This window comes from Oncorhynchus keta, chromosome 35, assembly GCF_023373465.1.
Source record: "Oncorhynchus keta strain PuntledgeMale-10-30-2019 chromosome 35, Oket_V2, whole genome shotgun sequence".
In the NCBI taxonomy this organism is placed as follows: Eukaryota; Metazoa; Chordata; class Actinopteri; order Salmoniformes; family Salmonidae; genus Oncorhynchus; species Oncorhynchus keta.
The window spans coordinates 57,664,686-57,681,916 of record NC_068455.1 but is presented as its reverse complement, the minus strand read 5'-3'; the positions used below and the strand labels follow the sequence as shown (position 1 = coordinate 57,681,916).

At 42.7% G+C, this 17,231-nt stretch overlaps 1 protein-coding gene across 1 annotated transcript; it reads left to right on the top strand.

Moving 5' to 3' along the window:
- The first annotated feature begins 982 nt into the window (after positions 1–982).
- On the top strand, positions 983–6,893 carry LOC118368694 (gamma-aminobutyric acid receptor-associated protein-like). Its single transcript, XM_035753002.2, has 4 exons — positions 983–1,243; positions 5,564–5,642; positions 5,740–5,858; positions 5,982–6,893. The coding sequence occupies exons 1-4, from the start codon at positions 1,028–1,030 to the stop codon at positions 6,060–6,062; spliced, it is 495 nt and encodes a 164-aa protein (XP_035608895.1). The 5' UTR covers positions 983–1,027; the 3' UTR covers positions 6,063–6,893.
- Positions 6,894–17,231: the final 10,338 nt, after the last annotated feature.

Below are 17,231 nucleotides of genomic sequence, written 5' to 3'. Positions count from 1 at the left end.
ATTTGTGATGTAGGGCGTATTAAGGTAACTTTAAAAACTGGTCATAAACAGATCATATTGTTTTATGGTACTGGTATACCCTTTATAGTTTACCTTTTCAAATGATTTGACTACACTACTTGTAAGGATACTGTGACGATTGTGGGGCGGCAGGTACCCTAGTGGTTAGAGCGTTGGGGCCAGTAACTGAATGGTTGCTAGATCCCTGAGCTGACGAGGTAAAACTCTTGTCGTTCTGCCCCTGAACAAGGCAGCTAACCGACTGTTCCTAGGCCGTCATTGTAAATACGAATTTGTTCTTAATTAACTTGCCTAGGGGAAAACAAAAAGTAATATCAACAGCAGCCACCTCAGCTGACCTATGACTCCCAAGCATGTGACCACTTGTGCAACTGCCCAATCAAACTGATACTGACACCCACCTTGAAGTGTTATTAAGACACTGGGAGGAATTATTAGTCCCACAACTTACTTCCAGGTCTGCACTATAAACACATTAATTAAATTCAGCCATCGATTTAGTAGTCTCTGTTGAATTTGCTGCTGGCTTGTACTCAATAACACGCCACGGAAAGTGTAGTGATGGGTCATATGACAACTGCCTCATCACAACCGGTTGGTCAAAATAAAGTAGTTCCGTTGAAAATCAGTTTTTTTCTTTAAAAAAAATATTTAGCAACCAAACAAAATGATTGCTAATTTGTTAAATAATCCTTACATTTCGATTAATTGCTGAATATTACTAAATATTTAATTCAGCGTTCAAACTTTCACAACTAATTTTAATGAGGCCGTGCGACGGATGCCGCGTTCACAACCACTGGGAACTTGGATATATCTGACTTCAGTGTATTCACGACAAATCGGGAACTCCGCTTCTTTCTAGAGCTCCGAATTCCCGACCTAAATATCACTGGTGTAATGATTTGACACCGTTTTGTTCATAGTTCCAAGTTGTCTTGAAAGCACCATGAGCGTAGCCTAAACTATTTAGCTAATTCGACGTGCAGACCTCTCTGCGCGTCATATGTTGTTATTGTATCCATCCGCAGCAGTCGTACAAGGAAAGAATCCGAGCAAAACAGCAGACCCGTGTTCCATCGAATTGTTACTTGAGGATATCTCAGATCGACACCCTGTCATTCGTTTGACAATGAAGTTCCAATACAAAGAGGAACATCCATTTGAAAAGAGACGGTCTGAGGGCGAGAAAATAAGGAAGAAGTATCCGGACAGGGTTCCTGTAAGTAGCTAGCTAAACTACCATAGCCTAACGTTAAATGTTTTTTTTCTAACCAAAAGTCAATAGGGAAACATTTGGATATTAAAACTAGTATTGACATTAATAATCCCAATTAGATAACGTTAACGTGATAACCGCTCAAGCCATGTCATGTTGGTTTTGGTGTATTATCATAACGACGCCAAAGCAGGGCAGTTTATTAGTCTTACTAGCAAGCTATCGCGTTAGCGTTTGTATGTGGGTTGGCAACAACAAATGGCTTCTTATGGGCCTACCGTGTTCGTCGTAGTTAGGCATAATTCTATTCAATATTGAATTGGATTTTTATTTTTTACTAGCTAGCAATCTGTCAACATGCTTTCTGTTAATCCATGGAGTCAGACACAGTATTTCATAAGACGGGTAGCTAGTTTAACATCCTTACAAAACAATAGGAGCTAATGGCTAACTTGCTACCAAGTTTATGTCAAAATTAAACATGACACCTTAAAATTCAATGTTTAATGAGTTTCTAGGTTTACAGTTTAAGGTAGTTTGTGTTGAAAGAGTAGTACCCTAAATAGCCTACAGCTGGTGTCAATAAGCAGTCCTTCGCATTTGGCCCCTCTGTAGGTAGGTTGTTTACAGTCGACACCGTGTGCCCCCCACCCCCCTCGCACACCGTGTGCCCCCCTCGCACACCGTGTGCCCCCCTCGCACACCGTGTGCCCCCCCTCGCACACCGTGTGCCCCCCTCGCACACCGTGTGCCCCCCTCGCACACCGTGTGCCCCCCTCGCACACCGTGTGCCCCCCTCGCACGCCGTGTGCCCCCCTCGCACGCCGTGTGCCCCCCTCGCACGCCGTGTGCCCCCTCGCACGCCGTGTGCCCCCTCGCACGCCGTGTGCCCCCTCGCACGCCGTGTGCCCCCTCGCACGCCGTGTGCCCCTCGCACGCCGTGTGCCCCCTCGCACGCCGTGTGCCCCCCTCGCACGCCTCGCACGCCGTGTGCCCCCTCGCACGCCGTGTGCCCCCCTCGCACGCCGTGTGCCCCCCTCGCACGCCGTGTGCCCCCCTCGCACGCCGTGTGCCCCCCCCCCTCGCACGCCGTGTGCCCCCCCCCCTCGCACGCCGTGTGCCCCCCCCTCGCACGCCGTGTGCCCCCCCTCGCACGCCGTGTGCCCCCCCCTCGCACGCCGTGTGCCTCCCCCTCGCACGCCGTGTGCCCCCACCCCTCGCACACCCGCCTCGCACACCGTGTGCCCCCCTCGCACGCCGTGTGCCCCCCTCGCACGCCGTGTGCCCCCCACGCACGCCGTGTGCCCCCTCGCACGCCGTGTGCCCCCTCGCACGCCGTGTGCCCCTCGCACGCCGTGTGCCCCCTCGCACGCCGTGTGCCCCCTCGCACGCCGTGTGCCCCCCCTCGCACGCCGTGTGCCCCCTCGCACGCCGTGTGCCCCCTCGCACGCCGTGTGCCCCCTCGCACGCCGTGTGCCCCCTCGCACGCCGTGTGCCCCCTCGCACGCCGTGTGCCTGCCCCCCTCGCACGCCGTGTGCCTGCCCCCCTCGCACGCCGTGTGCCTGCCCCCCTCGCACGCCGTGTGCCTCCCCCCTCGCACGCCGTGTGCCTCCCCCCCCTCGCACGCCTCCCCCTCGCACGCCGTGTGTCCCCCTCGCACGCCGTGTGTCCCCCTCGCACGCCGTGTGTCCCCTCGCACGCCGTGTGTCCCCCTCGCACGCCGTGTCGCCCCCCTGCACCTATGACATTTTTTTGCTGATACAGATATCCGATAATTTTAGCGTCCTTTTTAGCATTCTAGTAGAGTTAAATAGGTAAAATCCATGGACACAGCGGTCTAAGGCACTGCAGCTCAGTGCAAGAGGCGTAACTACAGTCTCTGGTTTGAATCCAGTTGGCCCAGCGTCGTCCGGGTTTGGCCGACCGGGGAAGGCCCTAAAATATAAGAATTTGTTCTTGCCTAGTTAAATAAAGGTTACACACCACACTGACCAAAAAGTTATTTTGTTGGCATTTACGTATGTCCCCATTGCCAGTAAAACATAACCAAGACCTATTTATTTCACTTACTTGCTGTGCTGTTTTGTTGTTAATTTGTTTGGTAGTTTCATTCTCAACCAGGATTTCTATGAAACGCTGTTTGGGTCTTTGCGTTTCAAAAAAGATACACGTCAAATAACACTATTTGACCAATCGGGACCTGAATATGACTGCATGTCACATAATAATTAACGTGTTCATAAAATTTTTACATAGTGTAATCAATGTGTAATAACTATCACTCGTATTTCATATGTCGCAACGATTCATCGATACTTATGCTATGATGCTGGTAAAGTTGTCTCGCGCACCTACAGTGCTGGTCATAAAAAAAAGCTTGCTAGCTCATGGATGCAAACAATGTTCTTACCAAAAAATATAGCAAAACAACGAAATCTGTTTCAGTAGCTATAGTTAGCTAGCTAACTATATAGCTGGGTATCATCTAAAATAGCCCTAATTTATAACACAATACTTATTTGATGAATGTTGGTCGAACCCATCTATGTGAAGCTAGCCACAAAAAGGATTAACCCCACAATAGTGGACTTTGCGGGTCGCCTTCAAAATAAAAGTTTGTCATTGACAGTGATGCAAATTAATACAAATAGTAGAATTTTGCCATAATTGAATACATCATGCTAAACGAGGTTGTAATGTTATACAAAATCAACAAAATATAATCATTTGTTAATTTGGCAAATCTGAAATCACACTGAATGTATTATACTTTAGAATTGCATTGATGGTGTACTTATTTCACTTTTTTTATTTTTTACCTTTATTTAACCAGGCAAGTCAGTTAAGAACACATTCTTATTTTCAATGACGGCCTGGGAACAGTGGGTTAACTGCCTGTTCAGGGGCAGAACGACAGATTTGTACCTTGTCAGCTCGGGGGTTTGAACTCGCAACCTTCCGGTTCCTAGTCCAACGCTCTAACCACTAGGCTACGCTGCCTATGGATTGTGGGTCAATGACATGGTGGGCTATCAGTCTACTCAGTGACACCCAGAGACATTAGCGTCATAGCTCTTATTGTGGGACTCTGAAACAACTGAATTGAGCCACATTTATTGTCAACCTATGTGTATTGAACACTTCCAGAGGGAAAACAATACTGTGTGGATGTTTTGCGGTCTGATAACTCTGAGGAGGACATTGGAAAAAAATATATTGGGTTTTGAGTAGACGTATACCCAATTTCATTGATCCCCAATCCTTAGGTAAAGCAAAACGGTGCCATATGAATGTCATTACACACAATAGGCTGACTGGGGAGGTGATTTCAGTCACAGGCCCGCAATAGGAGCTACAACGCTCCAATTTGCAAATTCATTAAAAACCCTACAATGTGATTTTCTGGATTTTTTTCTTCTCATTTTGTCTGTCATAGTTGAAGAGTACCTACGATGAAAATTACAGGCATCTCATCTTTTTAAGTGGGAGAACTTGCACAATTTATGGCTGACTAAATACTTTTTTTGCCCCACTGTATGTTGGTAAGCTAATAGCAGTGATGCTATTACTGTGTAACTATGGTAGTGTAACATCTAAAAAATAGGGCACTTGGTAGTGTGTACCAAAAGCCAACATCACCCACGACAGAGAACGGTTGATTGTCAAGGGCAATGAATTCCACTATCTTGGCGTTAATGGATTTCACATTTAAGTTGTCAAGCTGAAATTCTTACTCTTTCAAATGACTGCTCGGTCCACACAGCAGACAATGTGGGCTAGGTTAGGAATTCTGTGTTGCACGTGTATAACGCACAATTTTACGTGGCGTCAATACATCGCGTACCTACGTTTTATATCAGCTTTGACATCGGTTTTGCACATCGCCGTTAAACTAGACATTGGGCCGATACCAATGTTGTCATTTTTCTGGCCTTAGAGCACAGGGAAGTATTCTTTCTCTGTGAGATTTGGTTTCATTTCTACTCCCCACTCAACATTTCTGTCCTGTCAGCTTCACATAGCAGTGGAATCTAAATGGAGAAGTAGCAAGTGAGCCAAAGCCAAAAGGTACCATGGTTTCTGAAAATCACCTCGCACCGGAAGGTATCGCAGGTCTCCGATCCCCTTTACCTTGAAATGTGAAACAAAGAAGCTTAAATTGTGCAAGCGTATGTGACCAAGTTAATTATGAATGTAAAAGTTATTCATGTAAAAAGTATGGCTCTTTTTTTTTGGCCGTGTCAGCAAACTTCACATTGTTGGATACATAGCCACACAATATTTAGGCCTATACTGATTGCTTTTGTTCTTTTTTATTTTAGGTAATTGTGGAAAAAGCCCCCAAAGCAAGGATAGGAGATTTGGACAAGAAGAAATACCTCGTGCCCTCTGACCTCACGGGTAACTTGAACTATTATAACAGTGCCACCCATGTATCACAAACTCATGCCATTCTTTTCAGAACTGTAATTGTTCAATTCCTCTACCTTTACTACAGTGGGCCAGTTCTACTTCCTCATCCGAAAGCGAATCCACCTGCGGGCAGAAGACGCCTTATTCTTCTTTGTAAACAACGTCATTCCACCCACTTCCGCCACCATGGGCCTGCTATACCAGGTATGATATTTTTTTACATTCTCACTTTTCTGCTGCTTGTTCCTGTGGGGATTGGGATGCAATTCCCCTACCTCTGTTTTGTCAGCTCACACTAAGACCTCTATCCCTCTCGCTCTCTTTCAGGAGCACCATGAAGAGGACTTTTTCCTCTACATTGCCTACAGTGATGAGAGTGTCTATGGAGACAACCATACAGAAATTTGAACCTCCTCCGTTCCTCAACCAAGTCCTGCCCCCCCCAAACCACACCCTGTTTCTATTGAAATTCTGTATCCAGCTCAGCAGCCTGGAGTTCCCGGAGCAAAGATGTCAGATGCACTTTCACTCCCCCTCCTGTTATCCCTTTGTTTTTACCCCTTTAGTACTATTCCAACAGTGTGAATTTTATTTGCCTCCAGGTCTTCGAGATAGGGATTTCAGTTGAATGGTCCCGTAAGCCAGTTTTCATAGTGCTTTGATCATGCTGAAACCGAGAACGGATGCCATTTTGAAACGACTGTTAGAATTAGGCAATGTTACCAGTTATTCTAAAGATGAGGGTTAAGAAAGGAGGTAGCCTTTGGATCTACCGTGATTAAATTCTGCTCCATTTGGCAATGAAAAAATGTAATGTGTTTTATTAACGTCGTAGTGCTGGTAAGATACTTTGAAGACGTAGTGTATTTGACATCTGACTGGAGTAGAATAGAATCCGAACTGAACAATCATCCCCCCTCTCTGCTTTGTGGTTAAAAAATATATTATTTTGATTATTATGATTGTACTTTATTTTTTGATTTCTGAGGTATTGTAAAGCAATTTTTGTTTCCTTTTTAAAAAGTTGGAACTCGTTATACAGCTGCGTTACTGGCGTCTCCACTCATGATCATACATGATAAAATGTGACAAAAAGCGAAATCTTGTTTCCTGTCTGTTCTTAACTGTCGGTCTTTCGCCTTAATTTTTCTGCTGTATGTGAACATATTAAAATGGTTTCCGCGACCATAGTCTTGAGAGAGAGAGCCTGAATAAAGAACATTTATTTTCTTCCGTTCACACCTGCGCTTTCAAATGATTATTATTAGCTTTCAAAATGGAAACCTTTTGATCGCTACATTGATCACACCACAGACTGCACTCACTGTGGATCCCACCATCACATCCCACCAATCCCACCATCACATAGCTCAGCATGAGCTGTAGGGAGGAAAAAGACAGGTCACATTACCCTGCTCAGATGTTACATGCATCAACCAATGGTTGTGTACTACATCATCAAATGACAAATTGCTATAACATATGTTCGCTGAAACGTAAAATACCTATTAAGGGGTTGTAAGATCTGGCAGGCGTCAGGAACGCCTGGGCAGAGGAATGCGGCCAGTAATTAGCATCCATATTGCTATTCAGCCAAGATGGCGTTCTGAGGAGGTTGTTACCTCACCTTTACAATCAGATTGGTTTAGTTTGGTGTCAGGACGCCGCCCCTATGATAACCACTGCAGTCTGCCTCGTCCTCTCCTGGAGAGCCCCCTGATGGAAAGGAAATTATGCATTATCAAAGAAAATGGTACTATGAAAAACACACATTCAAATAAAGCACTTGAAAGGGTTATTCGCCATAAGTCTCATCTATAAATCAAATTGTATTTGTCACATGAGCCGAATACAACTGGTGTAGACTTTACGGTGAAATGCTTACTTTATGAGCCCTTTACAAACAATGCAGAGGTAAAAAGTAAGCCAAATGTGCAAGAAAATAACGAGACTATAAGAGGAGTACCGGTACCAAATCAATGTGCTGGGGTACAAGGTAATATGTTCATGTAGGTAGGGGTAAAGGTTACTAGGCAGCAGGGTGTGAAAGTGTATCTCTCTCTCTGTGTATGTATGTTAATATGCATGGTGTGTGTGGGTAGAGTCCAGTGAGTGCAAGAGAGTCATTGCAAATAAAAAGGCAGTTAATGCAAATAGGGTGGCCATTTGATTAACTGTTCAGCAGTGGTGGCTTGGGGGTAGAAGCAGTTCAGGAACCTTTTGGTCCCAAAGTTGGCCCTCCAGTACTGCTTGCCGTGTGGTAGCAGAGGGAACAGTCTATGACTTGGGTGGCTGGAGTCTTTGACCAATTTTACGGCCTTCCTCTGACACCGCCTGGTATAGAGGTCCTCGATGGCAGGCAGCTCAGCCCCGGGTATATACTGGGCCGTTTGCTCTACCCTCTGTAGCGCCTTACGATCGGATGCCAAGCAGTTGCCATACCAAGCGGTGATGCAGCCAGGCAATGCTCTCAATGGTGCAGCTGTAAAACTGAGGATCTATAGGCCTACTACATGACTGTCAGTGGTGTAATGTGTCTGCATAGGAAACACACAAGCACCATTATCAGTCTTTACATTTCAATAGATTTGTCTAGGCTTGTCTTATCAGTGTGCTTTTGAAGCATGATCTCTGTGCCTGCCCTGGATACTCAAGGCAGTGTGAGTTTTTTTCTGTGCAGTGGGAGGGACTGGAAGGTGTGAAAGCCCTGCTGAAGACTATACAGTGCCTTCAGAATGTATTCAGACCCCTTGACTTTTTCCAAATTTTGTTTGGTTACAGCCTTATTCTAAAATGTATTAAATAGTTTTTCCCCCCCCATCAATCTACACACAATACCCCATAATGACAACTTAAAAACAGGTTTAGCAAATCTATTATGAATAAAAAATGGAAATATCACATTTACAAAAGTATTCAGACCCTTTACTCCGTACTTTGTTGAAACAACTTTGGCAGCGATTACAGTTTCGAGTCTCCTTGGGACTGGCGCTACAAGCTTGGCACACCTGTATTTGGGGAGTTTCTTCCATTCTTCTTTGCAGATCCTCTCAAGCTCTGTCAGGTTGGATGGGGAGCGTTGCTGCACAGCTATTTCCAGGTTTCTCCAGAGATGTCCGATCGGGTTCAAATCCGGGCTCTGGCTGGGCCACTCAAGGACATTCAGGGACTTGTTCTGAAGCCACTCCTGCATTGTCTTGGCTGTGAGGTTAGGGTTGTTGTCCTGTTGGAAGGTGAAACTTCGCCCCAGTCTGGAGGTCCGGAGCACTCTGGAGTAGGTTTTCAATCAAGGATCTCTCTGTATATTGCTCCGTTCATCTTTTCCACCATGCTTCACCGTAGGGATGGTGCCACGTTTCCTCCAGACGTTATGCTTGGCAATCAGGACAAAGAGTTCAATCTTGGTTTCACCAGACCAGAGAATCTTGCTTCTAATGGTCTGAGTCTTTAAGTGCCTTTTGGCAAACTCCAAGCAGGCTGTCGTGCCTTTTACTGAGGAGTGGCTTCTGTCTGGCCACGACCATAAAGGCCTGATTGGTGGAGTGCTGCAGAGATGGTTGTCCTTCTGGAAGGGTCTCCCATCTCCACAGAGGAACTCTGGATTCTTGGTCACCTCCCTGACCAAGGCCCTTCTCCCCCGAATGTTCAGTTTGGCTGAGCGGCCAGCTGTAGGAAGAGTCTTAGTGGTTCCAAACTTCTTCCATTTAAGAATGATGGAGGCCACTGTGTTCTTGGGGACCTTCCATACTGCATAAATGTTTTGGTACCGTTCCCCAGATATGTGCCTCGACACAATCCTGTCTCGGAGCTCTATCCTTCGACCTCACGGCTTGGTGTTTGCTCTGACATTCACTGTCAACTGTGGGACCTTATATAGACAAGTGTGTGCCTTTCCAAATAATTTCCAATCAATTGAATTTACCACATGTGGACTTTAGTCAAGTTGTAGAAACATCTCAAGGACGATCAATGGAAACAGGATGCACCTGAGCTCAATTTTGAGTCTCATAGCAAAGGGTCTGAATACTTATGTAAATAAGGTTTTTCCATTTTCAATTAGTCTTTTTTTTAAAAATACATTTGCAAATATTTCACTGTTTTCTCTTTGTCTTTATGGGGATGTTGAAATCAGGCAAATGTTTGGTTCTGAATGAGAGTTGAAAATACGTCATTTATAGAGGTCTATATCTGGGTCAAATCAAGGCTGGTCCAGACCAGACTAAATCTGAACCAAACCTAGAAGTCTATGATTGGTTCAGACTACACGAAATACGTCCCAAAAGCATCAGCGTCGGTCCATGCTTACTGAGGTGTAGCCTGTGTTCCCTGAAATATATATTTTTTACGAATGCCCATCTATGTGGTAAGCCTACCGTTTGTAAACACCCCCCAAAAAAGACTTCCAAAATAATTCGGCTTGTGCTTACTGGGGTGTAGCCAACCCCGTCGGCCGCAATGGAACTTTATGAACGCCCATCCATGTGATAGGCCATTACATTGGCTTTATTAGTCCTGTTTCCAATGACTAATCAATTTGCCTATTTAAATTGTGAATATCAGCTACTCAACTTTATCAGGAGTTATCGCGAGCCAGGCCTATTTACAACATGTTTACACAGCGGGAAATGCAGAAGTATTGTATTTTTCTCTGTGATCAGCTTGTCAAAGAAATTGACGGATACAAACTTGAAACCATTGAAAATGAAGTGAAACTCCTGACAACAGTTGTGATTATCCATTCTATATGGTCAGTTTTACTTTGACCTGTCCTGTTTTTAGGATATGTTGTTTGTTAACATGACAGGGCGTTATTTTTATTTGATTCGGTTAGGCCATTTGATCGGAGAAACCTACATGATGTAGAAAGTGTCCATGTCATACAATTGTTATACATTTTGTATCCAGGCTGTAGGCTACAGAAAAGGTCACAATCTTTATAACATATTCTTTATCTGCTACATGATTTATATTCGCCTGTAATTTTCCTTTCGTCCACCAATAGCAGTTAGGGACCGTTAACATAGTGACAAATCAAATGTAACAAATTTAAATAGCTCTATAACCATTACATTGCACACACCTTTTTTTGTAGTTTTTCTTCTCACACATTTTTACATTAATTTTTCAAACTTTCAAATGTCAATAGCTCCTTGGTCATGTGACCTACTGACTTCAAACAAGGTTCAGAATGTCCACTGACTGCCCTTATATAGTCAGTGGACTATAGTTATTCCATTGTACTGGATCTAATACATATTAGCATTTTACATAAATTCAGAAGTGTAATACTTTTTTGTGACATACTGTGAAAACTCCCTTGACTGCTGGCTCTGTCACTTTCAGACATGTGGCAGGTAGCCTAGTGGTTAGAGTGTTGGGCCAGTAACTGAAAGGTTGCTAGATTAAATCTCAGAGCTGACATCTGTTGTTCTGCCCCTGAACAAGGCAGGTAAACCTCTGTTCCTAGGCTTTCATTGTGAATAAGAATTTGTTCTTAACTGACTTGTGTAGTTAAATTAAGGTTTACTTCCCATCATTTTTATTTTTTTTATTTCACCTTTATTTAACCAGGTAGGCAAGTTGAGAACAAGTTCTCATTTACAACTGCGACCTGGCCAAGATAAAGCAAAGCAGTGCGACAAAAACAACAACACAGAGTTACACATAAACAAACATACAGTCAATAACACAATACATAAAAAAGAAGATCTATGTACAGTGTGTACAAATGTAGAAGAGTAGGGAGGTAGGCAATAAATAGGCCACAGAGGCGAAATAATTTCAATTTAGCATTAACACTGGAGTGATAGATGTGCAACTGATGATGTGTAAGTAGAGATACTGCGGTGCAAAAAAGCAAGGGGGTAAGTAATAATGTGGGGATGAGGTAGTTGGGTGTGCTATTTACAGATTGGCTGTGTACAGGTACAGTGATCGGTAAACTGCTCTGACAGCTGATGCTTAAAGTTAGAGAGGGAGATAAATCTCCAGCTTCAGTGATTTTTGCAATTCGTTCCAGTCATTGGCAGCAGAGAACTGGAAGGAAAGGCGGCCAAAGGAAGTTTTGGGAATGACCAGTGAAATATACCTGCTGGAGGGCGTGCTCCTATAGTGCTATGGTGACTAGTGAGCTGAGATAAGGCGGGGCTTTACCTAGCAAGGACTTATAGATGACCTGAAGCCAGTGGGTTTGGCGACAAATATGTAGTGAGGGCCAACCAACGAGAGCATACAGGTCGCAGTGGTGGGTGGTATATGGGGCTTTGGTGACAAAACAGATGGCACTGTGATAGACTACATCCAGTTTGCTGAGTAGAGTGTTGGGGGCTATTTTGTAAATGACATCGCCAAGGTCAAGGATAGGTGGGATAGTCAGTTTTACGAGTGTATGTTTGGCAGCGTGAGTGAGGGAGGCTTTGTTGCGAAATAGTCTTTTTTGGATGGCGGTTATGATATCGTTTAGGACCTTGAGCGTGGCTGAGGTGCACCCATGACCACCTTGGATACCAGGTTGCATAGTGGAGACGGTACGGTGGGATTCGAAAATTGGTCGGTGATCTGTTTGTTAACTTGACTTTCGAAGAAAGTTTTTACACTGCCTGGCAGTCTTACTAATGTGCCAGATGTATGAGGAGAGACATCCTCCTTTGTATATATGGCATCAAATATTTCCTAACACTTTGGATCCTATTCTGTTAGAAGACACAATGAGTCAATGCAATTATTTTTTTTTTTTTTACTAATTTACTGTCCATGAGTAACCTCAACCTTGTGGGTCTGTGGGTGTTTGGGTCAATAAAGTGCCAACTCAATTCTAGTCTCTCATGCCCCTATGAACAGGGACACAGGGCAATAGCTAAACCAGCCCTTTTTGTACTGGAATACACTAACCCCTATTTGGGGCTCTTTTCTTGACACACAGCAGCAGTTAACCAGATAAGAAGTCAAGAAGATCAAAACGTAGATGTACGTAGGTGTATTACGTCCCGTGATGGCCCCACTGTCATATCCATTCACGATTCTGAGTGGTAAAATCATAGCTGAAAAATGCCTCTATGTATGTGTATACTGTATGTGGGAATGTCTTATGTCCGTCCTACATGTAGTGTTGGTACATGGAATATTCATCAACTGTATATATCATAAATTGGTATTGCAAATGGAAGTATTATGTTTAACAACTGACATTCAGATAAACACACTTTGACAAACACACTTTAACTCACATTGGTGCTTGCAATTCCTTCTCTTTTGTCATAGACTTGATGGGCACTGTCATCTGTGATCTTTGTGATATAACTTTAAGCACGTACTGATGAAACTGTCACTTAATATTTTATTCTTAAAGTCTACAAACGCTCTACTTTTATTCACTATGTGATAGGGTTGGATCCTATCTGCTACTTTTATTATTCTCCTGTAAATGGTTCAGTGCCTATAATTTAGGCTGTGTGTAGAATGGGGCATAACGGAAGTTACCTCTACTAGATTATAGTGATCAGGAAATCAGCAAACAGTTTTGGCCTGTGTATTCATTTGCCTATAACTAATCAGAATTCCATTATTTCTATGTAAAAAAAAGAGAGTACTTCAAAATGAGAAGACCCTGCCATGGAAAAGACCACTGGGTGGTCATAAAGTGGGGAAATAGCTCACACTTTCAGCTGTGGGGTCTTTGTAATGCAGGTTTGATAGTTATATTTTCAATAATGAACAAGTAGGTCAAAAACTCTATTGAATTTTTTGGTGTAGATGGCCGAGGAAGTTGCACAGAACTTCCCAAAAAAAGAAATGGCTGAGGATATACTAAAGATGTCTGGTATGTAATTACATTTAATCCAAAGTAAATGGAAAGTCTTTATTTTTATGTACAGTTGAAGTCGGAAGTTTACATACACCTTAGCCAAATAAATTCAAAATCCGTTTTTCACAATTCCTGACATTTAATCAGAATTTTAAAAATCCCTGTTCTAGGTCAGTTCGGATCACCACTTTATTTTAAGAATGTGAAATGTCAGAATAATAGTAGAGAGAATGATTGATTTCAGCTTTTATTTCTTTCATCACATTCTCAGTGGGTCAGAAGTTTACATACACTCAATTTGTATTTGGTAGCATTGCCTTTAAATTGTTTAACTTGGGTCAAACGTTTCAGGTAGCCTTCCACAAGCTTACCACAATAAGTTGGGTGAATTTTGGCCCATTCCTGCTGACAGAGCTGTAGTAACTGAGTCAGGATTGTAGGCCTCCTTGCTCGCACACGCTTTTTCAGTTCTGCCCACAAATGTTCTATAGGATTGAGGTCAGGGCTTTGTGATGGCCACTCCAATACCGTGACTTTGTTGTCCTTAAGCCATTTTGCCACAACTTTGGAAGTATGCTTGGGGTCATTGTCCATTTGGAAATCCCATTTGCGACCAAGCTTTAACTTCCTGACTGATGTCCTGAGATGTTGCTTCAATATATCCACATAATTTTCCATCCTCATGATATCATTTATTTTGTGAAGTGCACCAGTCCCTCCTGCAGCAAAGCACCCCCGCAACATGATGCTGCCACCCATGTGCTTCAAGGTTGGGATGGTGTTCTTCGGCTTGCAAGCTTCCCCCTTTTTCCTCCAAACATAACAATGGTCATTATGGCCAAACAGTTCCATTTTTGTTTCATCAGACCAGAGGACATTTCTCCAAAAAGTACGATCTTTGTCCCCATGTGCAGTTGCAAACCGTTGTCTGGCTTTTTTATGGCGGTTTTGGAGCAGTGGCTTCTTCCTTGCTGAGCAGCTTTTCAGGTTATGTCGATATAGGACTCGTTTTACTGTGGATATATATACTTTTGTACCTGTTTCCTCTAGCATCTTCACAAGGTCCTTTGCTGTTGTTCTGGGATTGATTTGCACTTTTCGCACAAAAGTACGTTCATCTCAACGAGACAGAACGCGTCTCCTTCCTGAGTGGTATGACGGCTGCGTGGTCCCATGGTGTTTATACTTGCATACTATTGTTTGTACAGATTAACGTGGTACCTGAAGGCATTTGGAAATTGCTTCCAAGGATGAACCAGACTTGTGGTCTACAATTTATTTTCTGAAGTCTTGGCTGATTTCTTTTGATTTTCCCCATGATTTCAAGATTTCAAGTGGCACTGAGTTTGAAGGTAGGCCTTGAAATACATCCACAGGACCGCCTCCAATTCACTCAAATGTTGTCAATTAGCCTATCAGAAGCTTCTATGGCCATGACATAAAAATTACTTGTGTCATGCACAAAGTAGATGTCCTAACCGATTTGCCAAAACTATAGTTCTGACTTCAACTGTAGTTGTGTGGGACAGCCATATGTTCAGTTCATGCCTATGATTTCATAGTTCAACAAAGCCAACAACTGTTTTATTTAACATGTTTATAATCATTTGACTACAGTGACGGCATGTAAGACAATTTATGATATAACACAATGGATGGCTAATTCGTCATACTGCATTGATATTATTTATAATGTGTTACACTTTGTTTTGTTTTAGATTTAATGTTTTGCATGCCAACGGTGATGTGCCTAGGAATGAAGACAAAAGAGTTCAGAGTGAAGAACACAAACTGGAAGTGCTGTCTTTGTTGTTGAAAATATATGCTATACCCCATCCACACTGAAGAGGCTCTGAAATGTACATCAACCAGGGATAAAGAGAAAGTCAACACTGTGAAATGTTTAGTACTTATTTGAAGAAAAGTGTCTGTTGACATGTTGGAAATTGATTTAAAAAAATGGTCTACAATTTATGTTTAATTTGTCAATATTCCATTTTTATTCATTGATTTACTGGCCACCATTACTGTGGTTACATGTTCAGTATATGTATTGACCAGCAAACCCACTGCAGCCTACCTCACAAGCTCACTCTCCATCCCTGCTTTGGACAATTAATAACATGACTCTTGTACTTTGCCATTTTCCTTCATGGTTGATATTAACGATGAAAGGGGATATTATCTGTCTCTCTCCTATTGTGTACCACTGTTAAATACTGTGGCAAAAAAAACAGGGAAAATAAGTACTTAGAACTACCAATTATTATTGATAAATATTAAAGGGTTAACACAACACTGGACTGAACCCCCTAATTGTCAAACGAATATTAATGTACAACAATATAGAAGATACATGACTAGAGGTTATGCAATATGGGTGTATATCCACTGCACGCTTCTTAGGTGTGTAATTGACATGACCAACGAGCTATTGAAATGTAAAACTATGAAAAATGTACGTTACACTGTGCGATTTTACAGCACACAACAAGAGTGTGCAATATATAAAGCTAGTCCTTGGACATTCTGAAGTTTGTTTGAGTCCAGTAGGTCACATGACCAAGGAGCTATTTACGTTTTAAATTCTAAAAAATGTATATAAAATCAAGTGAGATGAAAATGGACAAACTGAAGGGTATGCAATGTGTAGGCCCACTGAGTGTACATTCTGAACCTTGTTTGAAGTCAGGTGGCCACATGACCAAGGAGCAATTGAAATTAGAAGGTTTGAAAAATGTACAAATGTGTGACATGTAATTTGACAAAGTAAAGGGTGTGTTATGTGTAGGCCCACTGAGTGGACATTCTGAACCTTGTTTGAAGTCAGGTGGTCACATGACCAAGGAGATTTTGACATTTAAAAGTTTGAAAAATTCACGTAAAAATGAACAAACCAAAGGGTGTGCAATATAGAAGGGTAGTCAGTGGACATTCTGAACCTTGTTTGAGTCAAGTAGGTCACATGACCAACGAGCTATTGATATTTGAATGTTTAAAAAAGTTTGTACTTTGTTTACACTCCCTAACTAATTCAACTAGAAATACAAAATGCTGCTCACATTTCCACATGTTTAATTAGCTTTGGAAAGCGAATTAATGTCCAAATCTTGAAAATAAAACCTGTGCAATGTTATTCCAACAGCATGATACTCATTTGGAGTCTGTGGCTCAAGTGGTTTGAAAGCTATTGAGCGCAAACATCAGTCGAATATCCAACTTGAAACTGTCTTTACCTCGGTTCTCCAACAGCACCCAGGAGAGGCCTCTGGGAATGGACAAGCAAAATATTTACTGTACCTGCCTTTGACAAAGTGGGCACTGTTTATCACAGGGTGGCATCACTGCTCACCTAAAAATCCGATATGCAAGTGGTTGAGAGAAATTGTGATTGTTTTCTGACATAATTATGTGAGGTGTTAGTGAGTCAACAGCCTTGAAGGTTCGGATAGCTTTTTTCCCTTAATAAGTCAAAGTATCGCTTAACTGCATTTTGTGTTTAATTGGGTTATCTTTGTGTAATATTAACATTTGTTTGATGATCTGAAACATTTAAGAGATGACAAATATGCAAAAAAAAAAAATGAAATCGGGAAGGGGGCAAATACTTGTCACAGCACTGTATATCAATGATGTCGCTCTTGCTGCGGGTGATTTCTTGATCCACCTCTACGCAGACGACACCATTCTGTATACATACATCTGGCCCTTTGGACACTGTGTCAATAAACCTCCAAACTAGCTTCAATACCATACAACACTCCTTCCGTGGC

Bases quoted from the DNA above. Each gene is read 5' to 3' on its own strand.
- LOC118368694 (XM_035753002.2), top strand. From the start codon at position 1,028: ATGTTGTTATTGTATCCATCCGCAGCAGTCGTACAAGGAAAGAATCCG. The intron at 1,244-5,563 runs GTAAGTAGCTAG...TTTTTATTTTAG, and splicing joins AGTATCCGGACAGGGTTCCT to GTAATTGTGGAAAAAGCCCC. The intron at 5,859-5,981 runs GTATGATATTTT...GCTCTCTTTCAG, and splicing joins CCATGGGCCTGCTATACCAG to GAGCACCATGAAGAGGACTT.